A 17,586-nucleotide genomic window follows, 5' to 3' on the forward strand; every position below is an offset into this window, starting at 1 on the left:
TCTTCTCAACCGTTGCTTCACAGCAGCGGCAAGCATGGATAACTTCGCCGACGTATGGGCACTGTTGGTTTGGTCAAATGTCGTTGATGATCGGGTTATGGTTGCCTGATTACGGGGATTCTGGTGGGAAGATTAAACAACAATTGAGCTTAAAATGAAAAAAAAAAATTGTTGTTTGGGAATTGGAATTTTTTAGTGAAAATTAAATTTGGGGATTTAGGGTTTTAATCGACAAAATAAAATTGATGGCCAATATAACCCATCTATACGTGAAATGTAAATTAGTAAAAGTAAAAAACAATAGAAATTCGAGTGCAAAGTCAAGTTTATTGAAATACGGGTGCCTCAATTTGTTAAAACTTTTGGGTATGAGTGAAAATTAACCTACAAAAGATAGAATATGTCAGTTGACGGTTATAAAAATATACAAATATAACTTTATCCTTTTACCTGTTGAAACTAAAGAAGATTTGGGAAGAAAATTAATATTTTTTTATCCTTGAGAGTTGAGATATATTACCGATAATCACTCTAGGTGGGACATAATTCAAAAGGGAATTGCTATGTTTTTTATCCACAAATTTAATCCAACAAAACCTAGTCGTAGCTCTCACACAAAAGAGAGAGGATGGATTTTGCCATAGCTCAAAAAGAAATCGAAACCGTCAAATTCAGAAAAATGAAAAGCTAAAAAGACTTGGCCCCCAAAATAAAATAGGAAAACAAAAAGAAAAACATTTACATCATCAATTTAATGATCTACTCAACAGCGGTCGCTTCGTCGGCATTGGATGCGTGATGGAGGAGCAGGCACCTCCCACAGAATGAAAGAAACTGCAACTCAATCGTCAAACAACTGAACACAGCGCGTAATTATTGGAACATTGGTTGTCGTTGGCTGATCTGTCATATAAAGGTGTTTGCAGCTCCTGTGCAACATCTTGCAACCTTCAGCACAGTAACCGTAACGCAGTCTGGTGACTCTGATCCTCTGCAACTTCTGCTTCATAGTTGTGAAAATTAGATGAAGTCATGACATAATTGGATCTGGGGCCCCATATTTCAGCATTGGAGGCACAGCATCTCTGTCAATAGTAAAACACAATTAGCCCCAACTTTATGAAATAGCATTTGCTTATAAACTGCCAACCAGTACTTGTTAATTTATTTTAGTGCAGGAATGACACACTGAACATATTTGAAGCTTAAGAAACTTGAAAATAAAACCAAAGATCTCTAACCGCAATTCTCAGAAGATACAAAAGCAATTTGTATCTTACAAAAATGCAGCATATTGGAAGCATACAGACATTAAATATATAAACATTTGCTTACCGTTGTCTGATTTTGAGTATACCAGTACCTAAAGGCATTGGAATGCCCATAATGATACATTCACTTACTCCCTCAATTCTATCATCCCTCCCATTTACAGAAGCATTGAAAAGGTGATCTGCAGTCTTCTCAAATGAAGCCAGCATCAATACACTTTTGTCCATTTTTTGAATTCCAAATCTCGTGATTCCAAGGACTTCACCCTGGTAAAAATAATCAATCACATTTTATTATGCATGCTTCTAAAAGCTGCACGCTTAAACACAAAAGCATACTCCAAATTGCTGGTTTCAGTTTGGGCAATATACTCACCCTAAATGTCATCAGATCTGCTAAAAGCATCATATGGCGTTTGTCTATGCTCATGCCATGAGCTTTCATGGTTTCATTTATCTCATCAATTATGCATATTCTTGCAGCTTCAATTCCCAGAGTCTGCTGCACTTCAAATATGTGATTACTCTTTGTTTTACATCCATCAATACCTTCAGCGCCCATAACTGCTTGAAGGCCCGTGCTAAAATATGCACAAGACAATGAAGAAAATTGGAAAAAATGGTAGAGAATAGAGACACATTATATATTTCACAAAACAAATACGGAAATGCAAAGCATTAACACCACTAATTCCAAACTTTCCATAATCACTATTAGTATTACAGAAGAACAAAAGTTTAAATCTTTTAATACTGGTGAAAAGCTTGGAACTGCTTATTACAATTTGAATATGCACATGATGGGGATTACTTTACTACAGAGTTAATCTACAACGAGTTTATGAATAATGAATCACAGATCATATTAAATCTCCCAAATCTCTTATACAACAACTATAAATTATCAGGGTTTTGAAGCACAGATGTTTTAGACCTTATTGATTATTGAAGCAAATTATAAATATATTGATAATAAAATTCTACCTTTTTTAATTTTTCGGTCATCCATTCAGGCACTCTTCAAAACAATCATATTTTATTGTCCATATAATGGAAAAAAAAATTGAAGATAAATAAAAACATCACCATGATTTTCACAGAGAAGAAATTAAAAACTGAAGAAAACAGGTAAATTTTATCTAAAATGTTGCTCAAATGGAGTAGACAAAGCGGAGTCTAGTTAAATGACAAAAGAACTAACCCTTCTACCAACAGCCGGTACTTTTTCTTCTCTCCATTTTCTTTCACTTTCCTTTTCTCCTTTTCTTTCTCAGCAATAACAACACGTTCAACAGTTTTTATGCCCTTTGATACAAAGACAACAAAGTAAGATCGTGTATTCTCTCAAGAGCACCAAGAACAGATGACCATGCAGCATTATCAAGAATCAAATATTACTGAAATGTCATAAAGTCTGACCTTCACTATAACCATTGGAAGCACATTTTTCAGAGAATAGAGTTCAAAATGAATTTTACTTTTGTCAACTGGAGGAAAAATTTCCAACTTTCTGAAATCCAAAACCTTGATATGCTGCAGATTACATGACCATAATAAGAGATGTCAATAACACAAAGAAGTAAGAACACGAGGTATACCACCAATGAAGATTTCTACCTGTTGCTTAAGTTTGATCTTTGGAGTTTGTACAATTGATTCTTTCACAATATCGGCATTGATACACAAATGTGCATCTTGAATTGTTTCCATGTCAAGTGCGATAACTATTGATGCTAATCTTGAAGTCATTACAATCTTAATACTCTTAGCTACCTGCAATGAAAGAGGAATCTTGTGATCAGATCAATCCGCACATTACATCAAGAATATAAAAAATGGAAACGGGAAATTTAATTACGAAAAGAACACTCTAGTTACTAGGTCCAGAAATAATGTTTAATAGACCCTCTAGCTCTAAGAGACAAGAAAGAGATGGACTAAACGGACTGATGTTATGCAAAAACCAAAGATCATGAAGTAATAAATGCGACAACATCAACCTAACTGATATTGGTGTGAGATTATATACCTGCCCTAAAAGAGTTTTCTCAATTCGACCTTTTACCACCCGTGCAGCATTCTCATTGTCATTACACTCAAGTTCTGCAGTAATTATAGGCGTGCTAATCCTTTTAGCTCCATTAATTATTTCTTTGATTCGGGGAACTCCTTGCGTTATATCTAAAACACAGAGTTAGGGAACATACCGAAACACATTTTATTCTTAATTAGGCAAATGACTGAGACATAAAATTACGTGAGATAATTTATCAATGATCATTCAAAACAAATGCCTGAACAAGGATACTCATGCTTGCAACTCCAGCAAAGTGAAAGGTTTTTAACGTCATCTGTGTCCCTGGCTCACCAATACTTTGAGCTCCAATTGCCCCAATTGCAGTTCCAGCTTCGACTCTTTTCACATGATAACGAGAGAAGCATGTTTGGATGAAAACCTAGAAGAGTTAAAGGAAGAGCACTTATTCCACCCAAATCATAATAAATTAGTGAAAAACAAGACATATCCAATAACTTATATTTCCATCCAGAGTAATGATACAATACAAACAAATAGCATGGCAAGAAACAATAGTTCTGGAAAACCCCCAAAAAAAATAATAATAATAACAATAATGTTGATACTTAGCCATGTTGAAGCCACTGTCAAAACCAAATAATAATAATAATAATAATAATAATTAGCCATGTCGAGGCCAATGTCATATATCATGCATCCATTCATCACTTTCAATGATGAACAACAATTTTGCACATGTAGGAAAGTAACTGTTAAATAAGTTACCTTATGAGGCCCAGTGTTAAAGCGGCATAAAAAACAATTAAAATGCATATGATTAATTTTAATTTTAAGTTCTGGTGTTTGTTATGAGCGGAAAGATATATCTATTCTTGTTATAATGTTATTCACGTTAGGGGGTCAGAAGGTCGGTGATGATGAGCAATAACAAACCATTGTTTCTGTTCTATCAGTAAATAAAAACAACTATGTTTTATATGCCTTCATTCTTCAAGGATACTAGCAGCAGAGGTAAGAGAAAGAACAACGATGTATAGGTGGCTTTACTGAGAGCCTTGAATTCATGGTGGCGACATGATGGCGTAGTAGTTGTGTTTGACAAGACTGTGTTAACAACGATAACATGGTATTAATGGCATGGTACAGGTGGCAATGATGTGGAGTGTTAGTGGTACTTCAGATCCCTCCGACTTACACAGTCAACTTAATTTTTGAAACTCCTGTTTCACTAAAAAAGCATTGACGGAGACACAAGGGAAAATGATGAATAATTGAGCTTTGTTTTTGTCAGAAGAAAATGCAAAGAATATACAGCAATTACCTCCAGCTGCTTTTCAGTGATACCAGATGTTTTGTGGGTAACTTCCTCTAGAATCTGAGATTTATCATCCCAGCCAATATCTTCAACAAATTTAATCTTCTTGTCTAATTTATCCTGCTGACCTTCAAAGAATTTTCTCAGAGAATTTAAGAAGGCTTCAGAACAACTCTCTTTACCATATGCTGCTAGCTGCTTTTCTACTATCTCAGAGACTTGTTGAGGAGATAGGTATCTCTGTCCTGCAGGAGGACAAGTAGCCTAAACAGGACATGAGGAAATACACTTTATCAAGTTCAAATTTACCAACTGATGATGCATTATTCTCAGAGACAGAAATAAATGACTGAGGCAGAGTTTCCAACCTTGACTTTCATTAACAATCTGTCAAAATTCAAAGGCTCTCCACTTTTTCCTTCCATATTTGCAGGATCCATACCGTCGTCTCCATAAAGAAATTGAACTATACATCCACCTGCATTCCGTACAGAGTTATCATACTGAATCGATAAGTCCTCCAATGCTTTAATCAGTCTACGAGACATGTATCCAGTGTCAGCTGTTTTCACCTGCAGCAGTTCACTGTAATTATTAATAGTATGTATAATTATCCACTCGACTCAATGGCAAAAGTTGAACATCTGAACCTAATCATTGTGATAGAATAATGATCACACTCCAAGTTCAAATATAACTTTAATGCAAAATAAAGCACAATCTCTTGGGACCAAACATAGAAACTACTGCACAAATAATTAGCACAAGATAAGCCATGGCTAGAATCAAACAGCACAACAGTAGGATATACTAATTCACAGACATGTCTTTTCCCACTTTAAAAGGAAAAAAAAATAGGTATAACTTCAAAGAAAAATATGTTGATCACCATATCCATTAAAGAGCATTTGATGTCTGTAAATGTCAATCAGCAACCATTGGACGACATCATTAAAATAAAAACTACTTTTCTCAACCTTTTTCTGTCTTCTTCGAAGAAGATAACAAAATCCCGATTCATGGCATCATTTGTCAAATATAAGTCCTTAGTCGGAGACCTATTAACAAAGTGAAATTCGTTCAAGACAGAACCAGATTTCAGTAACCAATGGATTATACAACAAATTTAGTTGGATCAATCCCAATTCATGGCATCACTTGTCAAATATAAGTCCTTAGTCGGAGACCTATTAACAAAGTGAACTTCGTTCAAGACAGAACCAGATTTCAGTAACCAATGGATTATACAACAAATTTAGTTGGATCAGCTACCAAACTGTAGACAACTTGCTACAAGTTGGCCATGCATCAAAAGTTAACTAATATATAGGACCAAATGTTGGGAGAGTAAGAATGTAGTTGTAATATGCAGGATACATGAAAAACATTTGATTAGACAATGGAACAACAGACAGGCAGTGGAGTACAGAGAAACTGATGTAATGACTAAACTCAATTTAAATTGGCTATGAAACAAAATGAGGAAAGAGAATCAGTACCGCTGTATCCACGAGACCTTCTCGTCCACCCATTGTATGGAAGAAAAACTCAGTAGCAGACAGCCCGCTATAGAATGAATTGGCAACAAAACCTTTAGCCTGCGTAAAGATAAGAAGTACAAATATCCCTTCAATGCCTCAGAAATTTGAAATTTTTCAGGCAACATTTCTAAAAACTTCATACAGTAAAGTGGACGAGTTTATGTTTTTGTTTTGATTTTTTTTGTTTTGTCGCCTTCAAATATTCATAAGTACTAGAAAATCCGTCATCAGTCTAGAATTCTTATTATCTATCACCAGTGTAAACTGATAGTGCTTTACAAAAAAAAAAAAAAAGGGTGGTTTTAGTATTATTAGGATTTTTCATGGGATTATTCCCAAAGGATAGGCAATTGATCCCACCAATTCCATCTTACCAAACAGATGGTCTTAAGATGGTCTAACAATATAACTTTAAGATAGTTTCTCAACATCTTATAGGCAATATATGTGCATCAGTTTAGAACTTTTATTATCTAGACTAACCATGACGAGCTTCATTGCCAGAGACTAACAATGTCACCATATGCTATCTTTAGTAGAAGATGCATGATGCCTACAAAAGATCAAGTTCTTGCATCATAATGAAAAAGAATCAAACGCTAAAGAGTGCAAAAACGAAGTTGCACATACAGCAGGTTCTTTTGCTTTTCTAGGGAAATGAGGAAGGCTTCGATCTATGAATCCATTAGGAGCTCGACGACCCCCAACAGACTGCTGTCCAACACATGCAACCATCTGACTAATATTGATGGGAGATCCTTTGGAACCACATTGTGACATGATCAATGGACTGTTTCTCCAAGGTAAGCTCCCCATGCATGCCTATTAACAGCAAATTGAGTAGTCATCACTTATCAGAAAATGTTCGATGCACCAACAAAGGGAGAAAGGCCACTGGTAAAGAAATTAACTTTCAAAACTCAGGAAAAGATAAAGTAAAATAAACTTTCAGTAGCACTAGTTTTCAAGAAGAAACATCAATGTTTTCAGACAACATCTCCAGAATCCAAATAATTGAAGGGAAGCAATCCAGTATCAAGCTTTGCTACCAAGCGAAATCATGTTCACCTTTCCAGCATCTTCTCGAATCCTATTTAATATGTCAGTTATCACAGCTTCTAGTGTTTGAGCAGCATCACAACCAGGTTTAAGCTGTAGCTTTCCTTCATTGTACTCTTTTATCTTTACATTACAAACTTCATAATTTTCTGAAATCAATTTCCCTTTCTTATCACTCAATTCTTTTTTTGGTTGGACATCATCAATCCCAATTGAGAAGCCATGATTCCCAATCCATCGAGCACTGCATGCATGCAAATATGGAGAGACTTATTTGTCTGAAAATTGAAGAATCAATCTTAAACACCAAATCATCAAATAAATGCAAGGATTAGGTGATAGCATAATAAATCAGGTTGTGAACGGTAGAAAAGTTATTATCAGTACAGCAATAAAAATGATATTTTGACTGTCGCAACACAATTCATCAAATCAAAATTCCACCAAGAAGATCATATGTCCGCACTTGCACAGAAGGCCGAGTGAGACCCCCATACAAACAAGAAAAAGCAAGGGCATTAGAGCAATTAAAAGGAACAAAGTAAATGCGCCAACAAATATAGTTCAAATCCAATAACACCAAATAAATAAATAATAAAATGAATTTTTCTCCAAAAAAATTCAGTAGAAAGCTACCTCAATTTGGCTAGTCTATTCATGCAACCTGAAGTGGCATGTGCTCCATAATCCCTAAGAAGAACAGAGTAAAGTCCATCTTTGTTGCCATTTCCTGCAGTAATTTCCTAATGTAAGAACATGCAATCTCATGGGGAAAAGGCCAAGAATAATAATAATAATAATAGAAAAAACCATCAGGACAAACTCCACGGACTCTAATAAGCCCAGTATAAAAGTAGAATTTAGAGATAGTATTAAACAGGCAAGGCAAACAGATAAAATTTTGAAATACTATAGATTAACATTAGGAAATTGGAAAAGAAAACGAAAGTTGCTCTATATATTAGGAAGAAGGTTCTATCACCATGAATGCTTTTGTGAATGTACTACTCCATACTAATTAAAGAAAGCAAATCCAAAAAGCTGTGAATCCTCTTCCCAACAAGTATGACAGCAAAAGGAGGAAACTTAATAACATGCAGGATACCAGCAGATAATATTTTTTGAAATAACTACTTCCTGTCAGTAAATAACAGGAGCACCATGTCACATTTGCTTCAGCTTATTTAAAGAATTTTTCCAACTTTTGGGCTCTACCACTGAACCCACACTAGCAATATGACTATTTTCTTAATATTGTAGATCAATGGCCCTGAAGCCTGAACCATAAAGATAACATATTGATGACAGCAATAACTCACCTAAAGTTGCCTTCCCAAGCTGCCCAGAAATAAGCTCACTATTCCGAAAATAAACAAACCCATCATTAGGGCACATGGTTTCTATTCGAATTTCTTCATCTCCTTCAGTTCTAATTAACTTGTTCGAGTAGGTCTTCTCCTTCACAGTTAAATTGACGTAGACTCTCATATTCGCATGTGGACGAATTAACACACTAAATAATTGTTTCCCAGTCCAAAGCTCTACCGGCTGCATCACATAATAGTGCTCAAATTAAAGATAAGAAGCAGGCAGCAGGACTACAAAATAAATAACTAGCGGATTTTATTACAATCTTTTGACATAAGATCCAAAGAACATATGCTATTATCCAATCAAATTTCTAAATTATAAACAGCATATCAATATAAAAATACTCCTCTATCAAAATAAAGAATCTGCACTTCCAAATCTAGTTCAGTGACACATACTTATGAAGCATATAAACTCAAATGACATATTTTTGTTCAGCATTGCCCACATCTTCAGTCTACTCTTCTGCCACATTCCTAATCATCAAGATAAAATTCATCTTTTATCTGCCGCAAGAATATACTCAGCAGCATTCAGCAACTTCCCATTTAAACCTCAAACATAAAGCAAAAGCCATTTCTGATATTATAATCCAGATTAAGAGAACGAACACAGATAACTCTCCACATCAACCCTTCAATTTTTTGATCTACCATCGAGCCATACTCAGATAACTGAAAAGTAACTAATAATTATTAAACCGCAAATTACTCATAGAGTATGCTACAATATGGAGCTAAACATGATGAATTAGAAATTGGTATCAACTCTTCCTGTGGAATGTAGTTTGCTCACACTACAAATGTAGCACTCAGTGACTCATGAAAGGTGAAAAATAACAAAAAATATCTGAACCCAGCTAGAAGATGCAATGAGAGGTAACCATACAATAAACCATGAGATCAAAAAATGTGTATTGTAGCATTCAAGCTTTCATATCTCACCTTAAGTATTGCAGGTGTTGGCAAATCAACACGATCCATTCCATCGCCCATATAACAACACATTAGAGAAAAAGCTGCACGGTCGTAAAAAGTGTCCTTCCGTGTTATGAGAAAAGAAGATGTAAGAAAATCTTGAGTAGAAGCAACCAAAATTTCTCCATTTTTTGGTGTGCATAAATTATTTTGCACCTGAGGAACACACAAAATCTCCTATGGTTAGTGGTTACATGCAATATAAACTAAAAAGAAGAAAATAATTAATAAAGAAAAAAAAAGCCTCATTGAGAGAATGCTTAAGAATGAAAGACAGCTATTTGCTATCTCTCACAAATAAAACTAATGATGAACAGTGATAGTTGGAAAATTATTAACCAAATGAAGAGAAAAGCATAGTTTTACAACAAAATAACTTGTTCAATGAGATTGTAGTACATCTCACAATATTATCAGATAGAAGTCTCCCAAAGGGTGATATAGTACAGTTGACATAAAGTCTAATTCTAGGTTTTTAGCATATGAGAGTTACTGGTTTTGTTGTATTCTGAGTATCCTATATTTTTCGGAAGTCAGGGATATTTGGGAAATTTCCAAATTGAAAGAGTTTGCAGTTGCCAAAAAATAGCTTAGGACAGTCAAAGTCCATTAATTTCACTATAAATTGTGACTTTGTAGTCCAAATCCAAGTAGAATTAGATTAAATTACATTCCAGATTAAAACTGAATATATCCACTAAGTTTTATATCTTATAGATACGTAACTGCAAGGTGCCAGCAATGATGGCGACACTATTGTACAGAATATTGTATAAATTAAGACTGAAAGTGAACCAAAAAAAAAAAAATTTGATGCAGAAATATAACAGGTGTACACAGGCACAAATACATGCAATATTGAGACCTAAAGGAACTTACCCCCATCAACAAAAGGGCTTCTGTTCGAGCTTCTTCTGTTTGTGGGACATGCATGTTCATCTCATCACCATCAAAATCAGCATTATATGGGTTGCAAACAGATTCATTGAATCTCAAAGTTCTCCAAGGCATTATTCTTGCCTGCATGTATAAACAATAACGAAAAAATAAATTGAATATCTACAAATAAACCTTGGAAACAAATTAAAACGTCTGGAATTAATGTTGATCACCCTATGGCACATGATAGACATCCGATGCAAGCTTGGTTGTCTATTGAACAGAACAACATCCCCATCTTCCAAATGACGATCAACTATACAGCCAGATTTCAATTCAACGGCAAGTTGATTTCTGAATTTACCATACAACACCCTGCAACAAAAAACAATAAACATTGCATAATAACAAATGAAGCATTTGCTATCTGAGGGTGACGACGAGTTGTGAATCTTGCCTGGCTGTACCATCAGGATATCTGATCATCCTTGCTCCAGGGTATTTATCAGGACCATTCTGGATACATTGCCTCAACTTTTCTATATTGTGATCAGAAACACGCTCTGGATAAGTTAAAATCCGTGCCATTCGGATGGGTATTGCCACCTAGACCCCATAAATCCATTAGATGACAAGTTAATGGAAGGCACATAAGAGGAGCTAAGAAGTACTTCAACTTATGAAATGCCTGACCTCAGTAATTTTTAGATTAGGGTCAGGAGATATGACAGTCCTGCCAGTATACTCAACACGCTTCCCAGACAAGTTCCCACGGAAGCGTCCCTGCTTCCCTTTGAGGCGCTGAACAAAGCCACTCAACGGCCTGGCAACTTGCATGGAGAATGGTACGCCGCGAACATCACTATTTATATACTGGGCAACCTCAACTTGAAGTGTCTCCCAACCAGCCTGACCAAAATTTTATTGTAAGAATAGTGGGGAACGAGGATAAACAGGGGGAGAGAGAAAGGAACGGGGGTAAGCCCATTAAGTCCAGCTATTCCAGTCAAGCGAGTTTTAATAATATGGAAGTACTATAGAGCCCAAAATACCACATAAGATAATTATACTAATTCAACCAATTATAACTATAATCGAGAAAATGACCCTTTTTTATGGGAAAACTATGAGTATTTATAGTACTAAATAATGGACATATTATACTTGAGTAGTGGACCGGGTATCCTCCCAAAATCAATCAAAGCTCATACAAAACAGTAACACTTAAAAAAAATTAAAATGGCATCAACACAATTGTGAACCAACAAAGTGACACCCCAGTCCAATGTACTAATGTCCACTTTGGACACTCAGTCCTAATGGTTTTGCCTTTAACATTCGCACCCCAAAACATGTCCACACTTTAAGGAGTTCAAAGGGAATATATACTAGCCAAGACCCTCTCTCGCTATAACTACTGGATTGCCAAGTGTTCCACCAAGCACCTCAACCATAAATGATTTTACAAACAATACATTTTTCCTTACAAGTTTTATAAGGGAAAGGAAAATAAAAAAAATATAAATGAAGCAAAAATGAATTTCAATGAGACATATGGCAACGTGTTTCAGTGGGCAGAGAATTCGTCACAAGGAAGAAGATAAACAAAATAGGAGAAAAGTTGGTAAGACACAGCATAGAACAGATGTAGATGTCAAAATAAGATTAAGAAAGCAAAAATCATAAGAATTAATCACATATAAATGGATCATCACAAATTGGGGTGTCAAAAAGTATATACTGATATATTCAAGCAGCTAACAGATATTAAGCTCAGACAATCTTCAGTTAGGATTGGGATTAAAGAAAATGAAAAACTACATAATTTATAATCCTGAAAATGGAATTAAATTACCATCTCCCAAAACAATAATCATTACAACCTTTGTAAAAAAACTAAACGATCAATTTATAGTATATTATACCAAACTTTTGAAGGCAGAATTCGCTTCTACTAACTCCTGTTGGAGGCTGGCATTTGTTTGAATAATTCGTTTCAACCTCTCTGTAATGTCATTTTCATTGCTGCAATAAGGAGCAGATTTGAAACATAATACCAACAGATCAGTAAAATGACATGGTAAACATAGAACGTCCAATAAACAAAGAAAAAGGGGGGAAAAAGAGTAATAAATAAAGCAAACTGAGAGATGCCATTAGAACCTCTGCGAACCGTCCATAATAACAGATGGTCGAATAGCTATTGGTGGAACAGCAATATTTGTTATAATGAGTTTCTCTGGTCTCTCAGAAAGATAAAGCACTTCGCAGTCCTGAACAGAAAGATAAAAGGAAATTTTGCAAGCAGAAAGTCATAAAAGGATAATACACAATTCCTTAAACATCAAGCATGTCCATAACTCATTTATGCATTAACTTTGGACTATTCCAAGACTTCAAGTTAGAAAACAAATTTAGCGGAAACATACCGTATCAGTCATCCTTTTAAATAGGAAAAGCACATTAACGGGGTTAAGGATATAAGTAGCCACATTAACAGCTGCCTTAGATTCTTTTGTGTGAGTAATTGCAGAAGCAAATTCTTGTAGACTCTCAGTCACTTTTGATCGATCATGAATAATGCCCAGTACAGCCACAGCCTTCTTCACCATACCTGAAAGAATTACAAATCAAAATATGCATTACTAGAAGGCATATTTTTTCTAAGGTATATTATTTAAACCTAAGACCGACTTCATCCTCAGCTGCACCTCCTTCAATACAAGGGAGGAAGAAAATTTAGAGATAGATTCTTTGAGGTGCCGGCTGCATCTGTCCCTGTCCTAAATTACATTTTAGAATAAATGAAAGAATGTAACATGGATAATATGCAGATGCAGAAAAACAGATGCATAAATTAGGGATGCTAGAGTTGTCTATGAGGATACCAAAGAGTTGAGGACATACCAGAGTACTATCTTATAAAAAAGTACTGTGGCCTAGAGTCTAAGAAAAGAAATGAGCTTATATACTGTTTCTCATAGTCCAGATCCACGACTAAAGATACAAATTAATAAAATAGGTTTGGAAAAATCAAATGGACAGATTCCCAAGAACCAGCTTCACAGATATACCACATGGAATACTATGAAGGTTTGTCAACAAAATCCAACCTAGTGGTATAGAAAAATCTGCATTAAAGAGATCAAGCTAACTTTTCCTGCAGTTGATTCTCTTGAAAAAATTTGCTTTGACAACAAAAAGTTCACATCCTTAGAAAAAATTAAGTCAACGGTAAAGGTAAAAGCCAAACCATTTATATATCCACATCTTGGACATTTCACAGCTTTACTTGCCATGGTACTGCACTTCTTCACTATACTTTTCATCAAGTCAGTCTTCCGCAGAGCCTCCATCTTCGGGTTTCTCATTTTCTTTAAATAGTCTTTACATAATTTCTCCTCCAGAAGTAAACGAGAACAATACTGTAAAGAATGCATAAGCAATAAGAACCAATTTAACCAATTAAAAAAAATAACAAACAAACAAACAAATGAGGATTTGTGCTTCAAAATTCCATGCAACATCAGGACCCTAATTCCTTTCAAAGGCAGAGCTCAAAAGAAAAATGTATCAAGTAACAACTTATTTCCAGATGTGGATCTCTAATCAAATATCGTTTAACATCTGTGCTTTCAGTTGCCCTCTACAGGCAGCACCCAAATGTACCGCAGACCGTATAATCATGATGCTTTCTGATTGGTCCTAGTGCTGATATTTTGCTTCTACCTATTTTTATTATCTCTGTGCATGTTTATTTTCAGGGACGTGCAGGGATAAACTGCTATGTGCAGTGCAGAGAATGTGCCACAAAAATCTGAAAGATAAATAAATAAGCTTAGGAAAAACTACAACCAAACAAGACAAAATAGTGATAGTAGTAGGAGAAGCACAGAAAGATTCATCTTAAAGTGGGATCACCGTGAGTTCTAGTTAAATAGGGCTAAGATTTCTAATAGACACCTAGGCTTAACCCACCTCAACCTAGCCCAAATGAAATGCATCCATACAATTGAGCCATAATTTTACCAAAAGCCACCCATCCAGTACATTGCCGAAAATTACTAGCATCTATATCATTAATGGAAGCTGAATTACAGACAAATGAGTTATATCATTCTACTACCTTACATATGCACTTCAAAATGTCCAAGATTGTACTCAAATATCCAACATTATAAACAGGGAGGGCAAGAGTCAAGTATCCATAATGCCCTGGGCAATTGCTGAAACCTCCATGGCATGTTGCACATGTACAGCTTTTATTTGCAGGGCCCTGAAATCCATGAAAGAAGAGTCTTTGTAAAAATATAATCTTTTCCTTAAAAAAGAAGAAATAATAAACAGAAAAAGCAAAGGCAAAACACATTGCAAATAAACCATCATAACAGTATAGCCATTGTACTTGATGGCTCACCAAAACACAAATTTCATAATAGTAAAGTCAATTTAAAAATTAGTCAAGACGGCAAGAAAGAAAACATAAGTTATCAATCTTCAGTAAGATGTTACATCATTTCTTAAGCAATATTAGGTTGCTGTGAACAAGTAGATAACAGACTTACTTTTTGAAACATTAAATAAACCATACAAGGTTAACCATAATTTTTCCAAAATGTCCAATGAATTACTTGAAGCAATCTTCAGGAGTTGAATATGAAAACAGTCACCAATCAAGCTTAAATTTTCTTAGCATCCTCTAAACTATAAGTACAGCAACACTAAGCTTCAGACTTTGTTAGAATCCTTCCTCTAATTTTGAAAATCCTTATAAGCTTCTCTCAAATTTGTCAAATACCTCCCCCTACAGTCTCATAGTATTTGTCTTCAACATCCCCAGTAGGCGAGAGCACTAGCTTTTATGCATTCAATTAATCAAACTGAGTAACTGTCATTCAATTTAAGCAATTAATCAAAATGCTCACGTATAAACACATACCATACGAGGATCCAATAAACCGCCTTCAATTGGCACTCGATTGGAACTGTAGTATTGGCCTTTGTACACTTGTACTTCAGCCGCTTTCATGATCTCCGAATCCGACATCATTGAGAACTGAATGCTTTCACTGAAGAATTAAAAATAATAAGAGGATAATTCCAACAAATTAGAAAGAAAACTAAACTAAAAATTTTACACTTGATGGTTATAGTCTCGTCTCACATTTTTCGTGGCCCCACATCTTCGATGTAGGGCTGCTTCGTAAAAGCTATGCTCTGTGATTTCTGCTGCAGCTGCTGCGTCATTTCTGACCAATCGCCGCTGCAAATGGAGAAGAGCTTGAATTAATAAGCTGAGTGTTTAACGAAATTGTCGAAAACAGCATAGAAAAGTACTGCTATTGGTAATTACTGTTGGAAAATGAATTGAGGGTTCTGTGAGAGGTTGAAGAGTTTTGGGTGTGTTTTAGGAGGGGAGAGGGTTTTAGGCGGGGGAAAAGTGACAATCTAGTTACGAGTTTGCTTGGGCGGCACGGCCAAAAAGGGGAAAAAGAAACCAATAACGCAAATCGAACTCGAGCTCTCTGAGAAAAGAGTAGTTTCGATATGGAAGCAGGACCATTAGGTTGACAGGCAAATGTTGACGAGGATTCCTACTTATAATATAAGCCTTCTACAATGCTGTATGTGTACTCTCAAATAAGAGTGGGCAAACCCAATTCAACCCAATTGACCCAACCTAACCCAAATGACCAAACCTAACTTTAAATTTAACGGGTTGAGTGAATTATTATGAATTAATTGAATTAATTTTTTCGAACTCAATCAAAAATTGGGTTGGGTTGGGTCAATTATGATAAACCCATGTAACCCAACCTAACCCAGATAAATAATAAAAATAAGAAGAAGAAAATAATTTTTAATTGCGAAATCCTAAAAATTGAAACGGTTAATTTATATTTTTATTCTCTTTTTATTCTTTTATAAAAGAGATTATTTTTTTCTTGTATCTACTTCTCTAAACTCTAATTCCAAAACTAAAATCACTCTCTTAAATTTTAATTTTCAATCAATTAAGGTACTTTTCTGTTTTGTTCATTCTATATTCTTTTAGTTTTCTTTATCAAATACTAGATAATGAATAGAAATTTCATAATATAATATTTTTATATTTGATTTCAATAAATTTTATTTCAACTTTCATATCTTTTTATTTATTTATTTTTTAATATTAATTTAACTTCAAATCTTCAACTCAATCAACCCAATCCAATCCAACCCGATAATTTAAGGGTGGATTGAATTGAGTTGAACATGTTTATTTAATTGGGTTTGATTGGATTTATATTGAATGGGCTGGGTTGGGTTTTCACAAACCATATCCAACCAAACCCATGTCCACCCCTACCCTCAAACCTTGGGAGTTTTAATCTCAGCTATTCATTAACTATAATGATAAATAATTAATTGATTAATTAAAAGACGAGAGGCAGCCATCAAGGTTGAGGATAAAAGTAGGAAGAAAATCCCAGTTTAATCTACGGTTGCTGCTTCAATCTATTCGCCTATCCAATATTAATCGTCCTCTAAGCCCTAGAAATCTCGTAATGCTTAGTAATTTTGTGATGCCATAACATTGATAATTTGATATGAGAAACCAATGTTCTTATTGTTCCGACTGAAATGTTGGGCATTGGACAATGCTGTTATACATATATGTGCATAACCCCAATTTGTTTTTATAATTAACTAGTAGGGGCTCTTGTTATTTCTATTTGAAATTGTTTTACGAATTTGTTGACTTGTTAAAAACGTGAGAGATAAAGATCTAGTGGTGAATTTAGTGAGATAAGGAGAGAGATTGTAATTAGTCATATCTCCATTTTCTTTTCTTTGTAAATTTAAAATCACCTTTTTAACCAGTTTATTAACTAGTTATAATATTTTTAAATAATTAAAATTTCTTATCAATATAAATAATGTGTACCATTGATTAGATTTAATGGCACATATTTCTTATATTATTGATGTCGTAAAAAAATTACAACATTGTACAGTGACCCATTATTTAATTGCAGTTAAATAGATTTATTGATGTAATCAAACATGATTTATTTTGAATTACTCTCTTGTGAAATAACAATTTTCAAAACACCTTCAAACTATTGTAAATCTCAATTTACTTCCTATTATT

The 17,586-nt window shown here is 34.7% G+C and overlaps 1 protein-coding gene across 1 annotated transcript; it reads right to left on the reverse strand.

Annotated features, from left to right (window-relative positions):
* Positions 1-483: 483 nt before the first annotated feature.
* On the reverse strand, positions 484-16,011 carry LOC18033899 (DNA-directed RNA polymerase III subunit 1). Its single transcript, XM_024178907.1, has 28 exons — positions 15,805-16,011; positions 15,616-15,714; positions 15,391-15,520; positions 14,578-14,727; positions 13,705-13,876; positions 12,881-13,065; positions 12,615-12,724; positions 12,377-12,476; positions 11,145-11,360; positions 10,909-11,057; positions 10,685-10,826; positions 10,452-10,592; positions 9,540-9,728; positions 8,544-8,772; positions 7,861-7,954; positions 7,234-7,468; positions 6,796-6,987; positions 6,124-6,222; positions 4,993-5,196; positions 4,631-4,888; positions 3,580-3,727; positions 3,301-3,452; positions 2,889-3,044; positions 2,691-2,804; positions 2,473-2,576; positions 1,648-1,852; positions 1,336-1,538; positions 484-1,085 (listed from the first exon to the last, which is right to left on the reverse strand). Exons 2-28 carry the CDS (start codon positions 15,696-15,698, stop codon positions 1,031-1,033), a joined length of 4,215 nt encoding a protein of 1,404 aa, XP_024034675.1. The 5' UTR covers positions 15,699-15,714; positions 15,805-16,011; the 3' UTR covers positions 484-1,030.
* Between the last annotated feature and the right edge of the window lie 1,575 nt (positions 16,012-17,586).

The sequence above is a fragment of the Citrus clementina genome, unplaced genomic scaffold (assembly GCF_000493195.1).
Source record: "Citrus clementina cultivar Clemenules unplaced genomic scaffold, Citrus_clementina_v1.0 scaffold_8, whole genome shotgun sequence".
In the NCBI taxonomy this organism is placed as follows: domain Eukaryota; kingdom Viridiplantae; phylum Streptophyta; class Magnoliopsida; order Sapindales; family Rutaceae; genus Citrus; species Citrus x clementina.

Excerpts from the sequence above, each read along its gene's own strand:
- LOC18033899 (XM_024178907.1), bottom strand. The coding sequence starts at position 15,698 with ATGACGCAGCAGCTGCAGCAGAAATCACAGAGCATAGCTTTTACGAAG. Across the intron at positions 12,725-12,880 it reads TTAAAAGGATGACTGATACG|GACTGCGAAGTGCTTTATCT; the intron begins GTATGTTTCCGC and ends CTTTCTGTTCAG. Across the intron at positions 2,577-2,690 it reads TTCCAATGGTTATAGTGAAG|GGCATAAAAACTGTTGAACG; the intron begins GTCAGACTTTAT and ends TTTGTATCAAAG.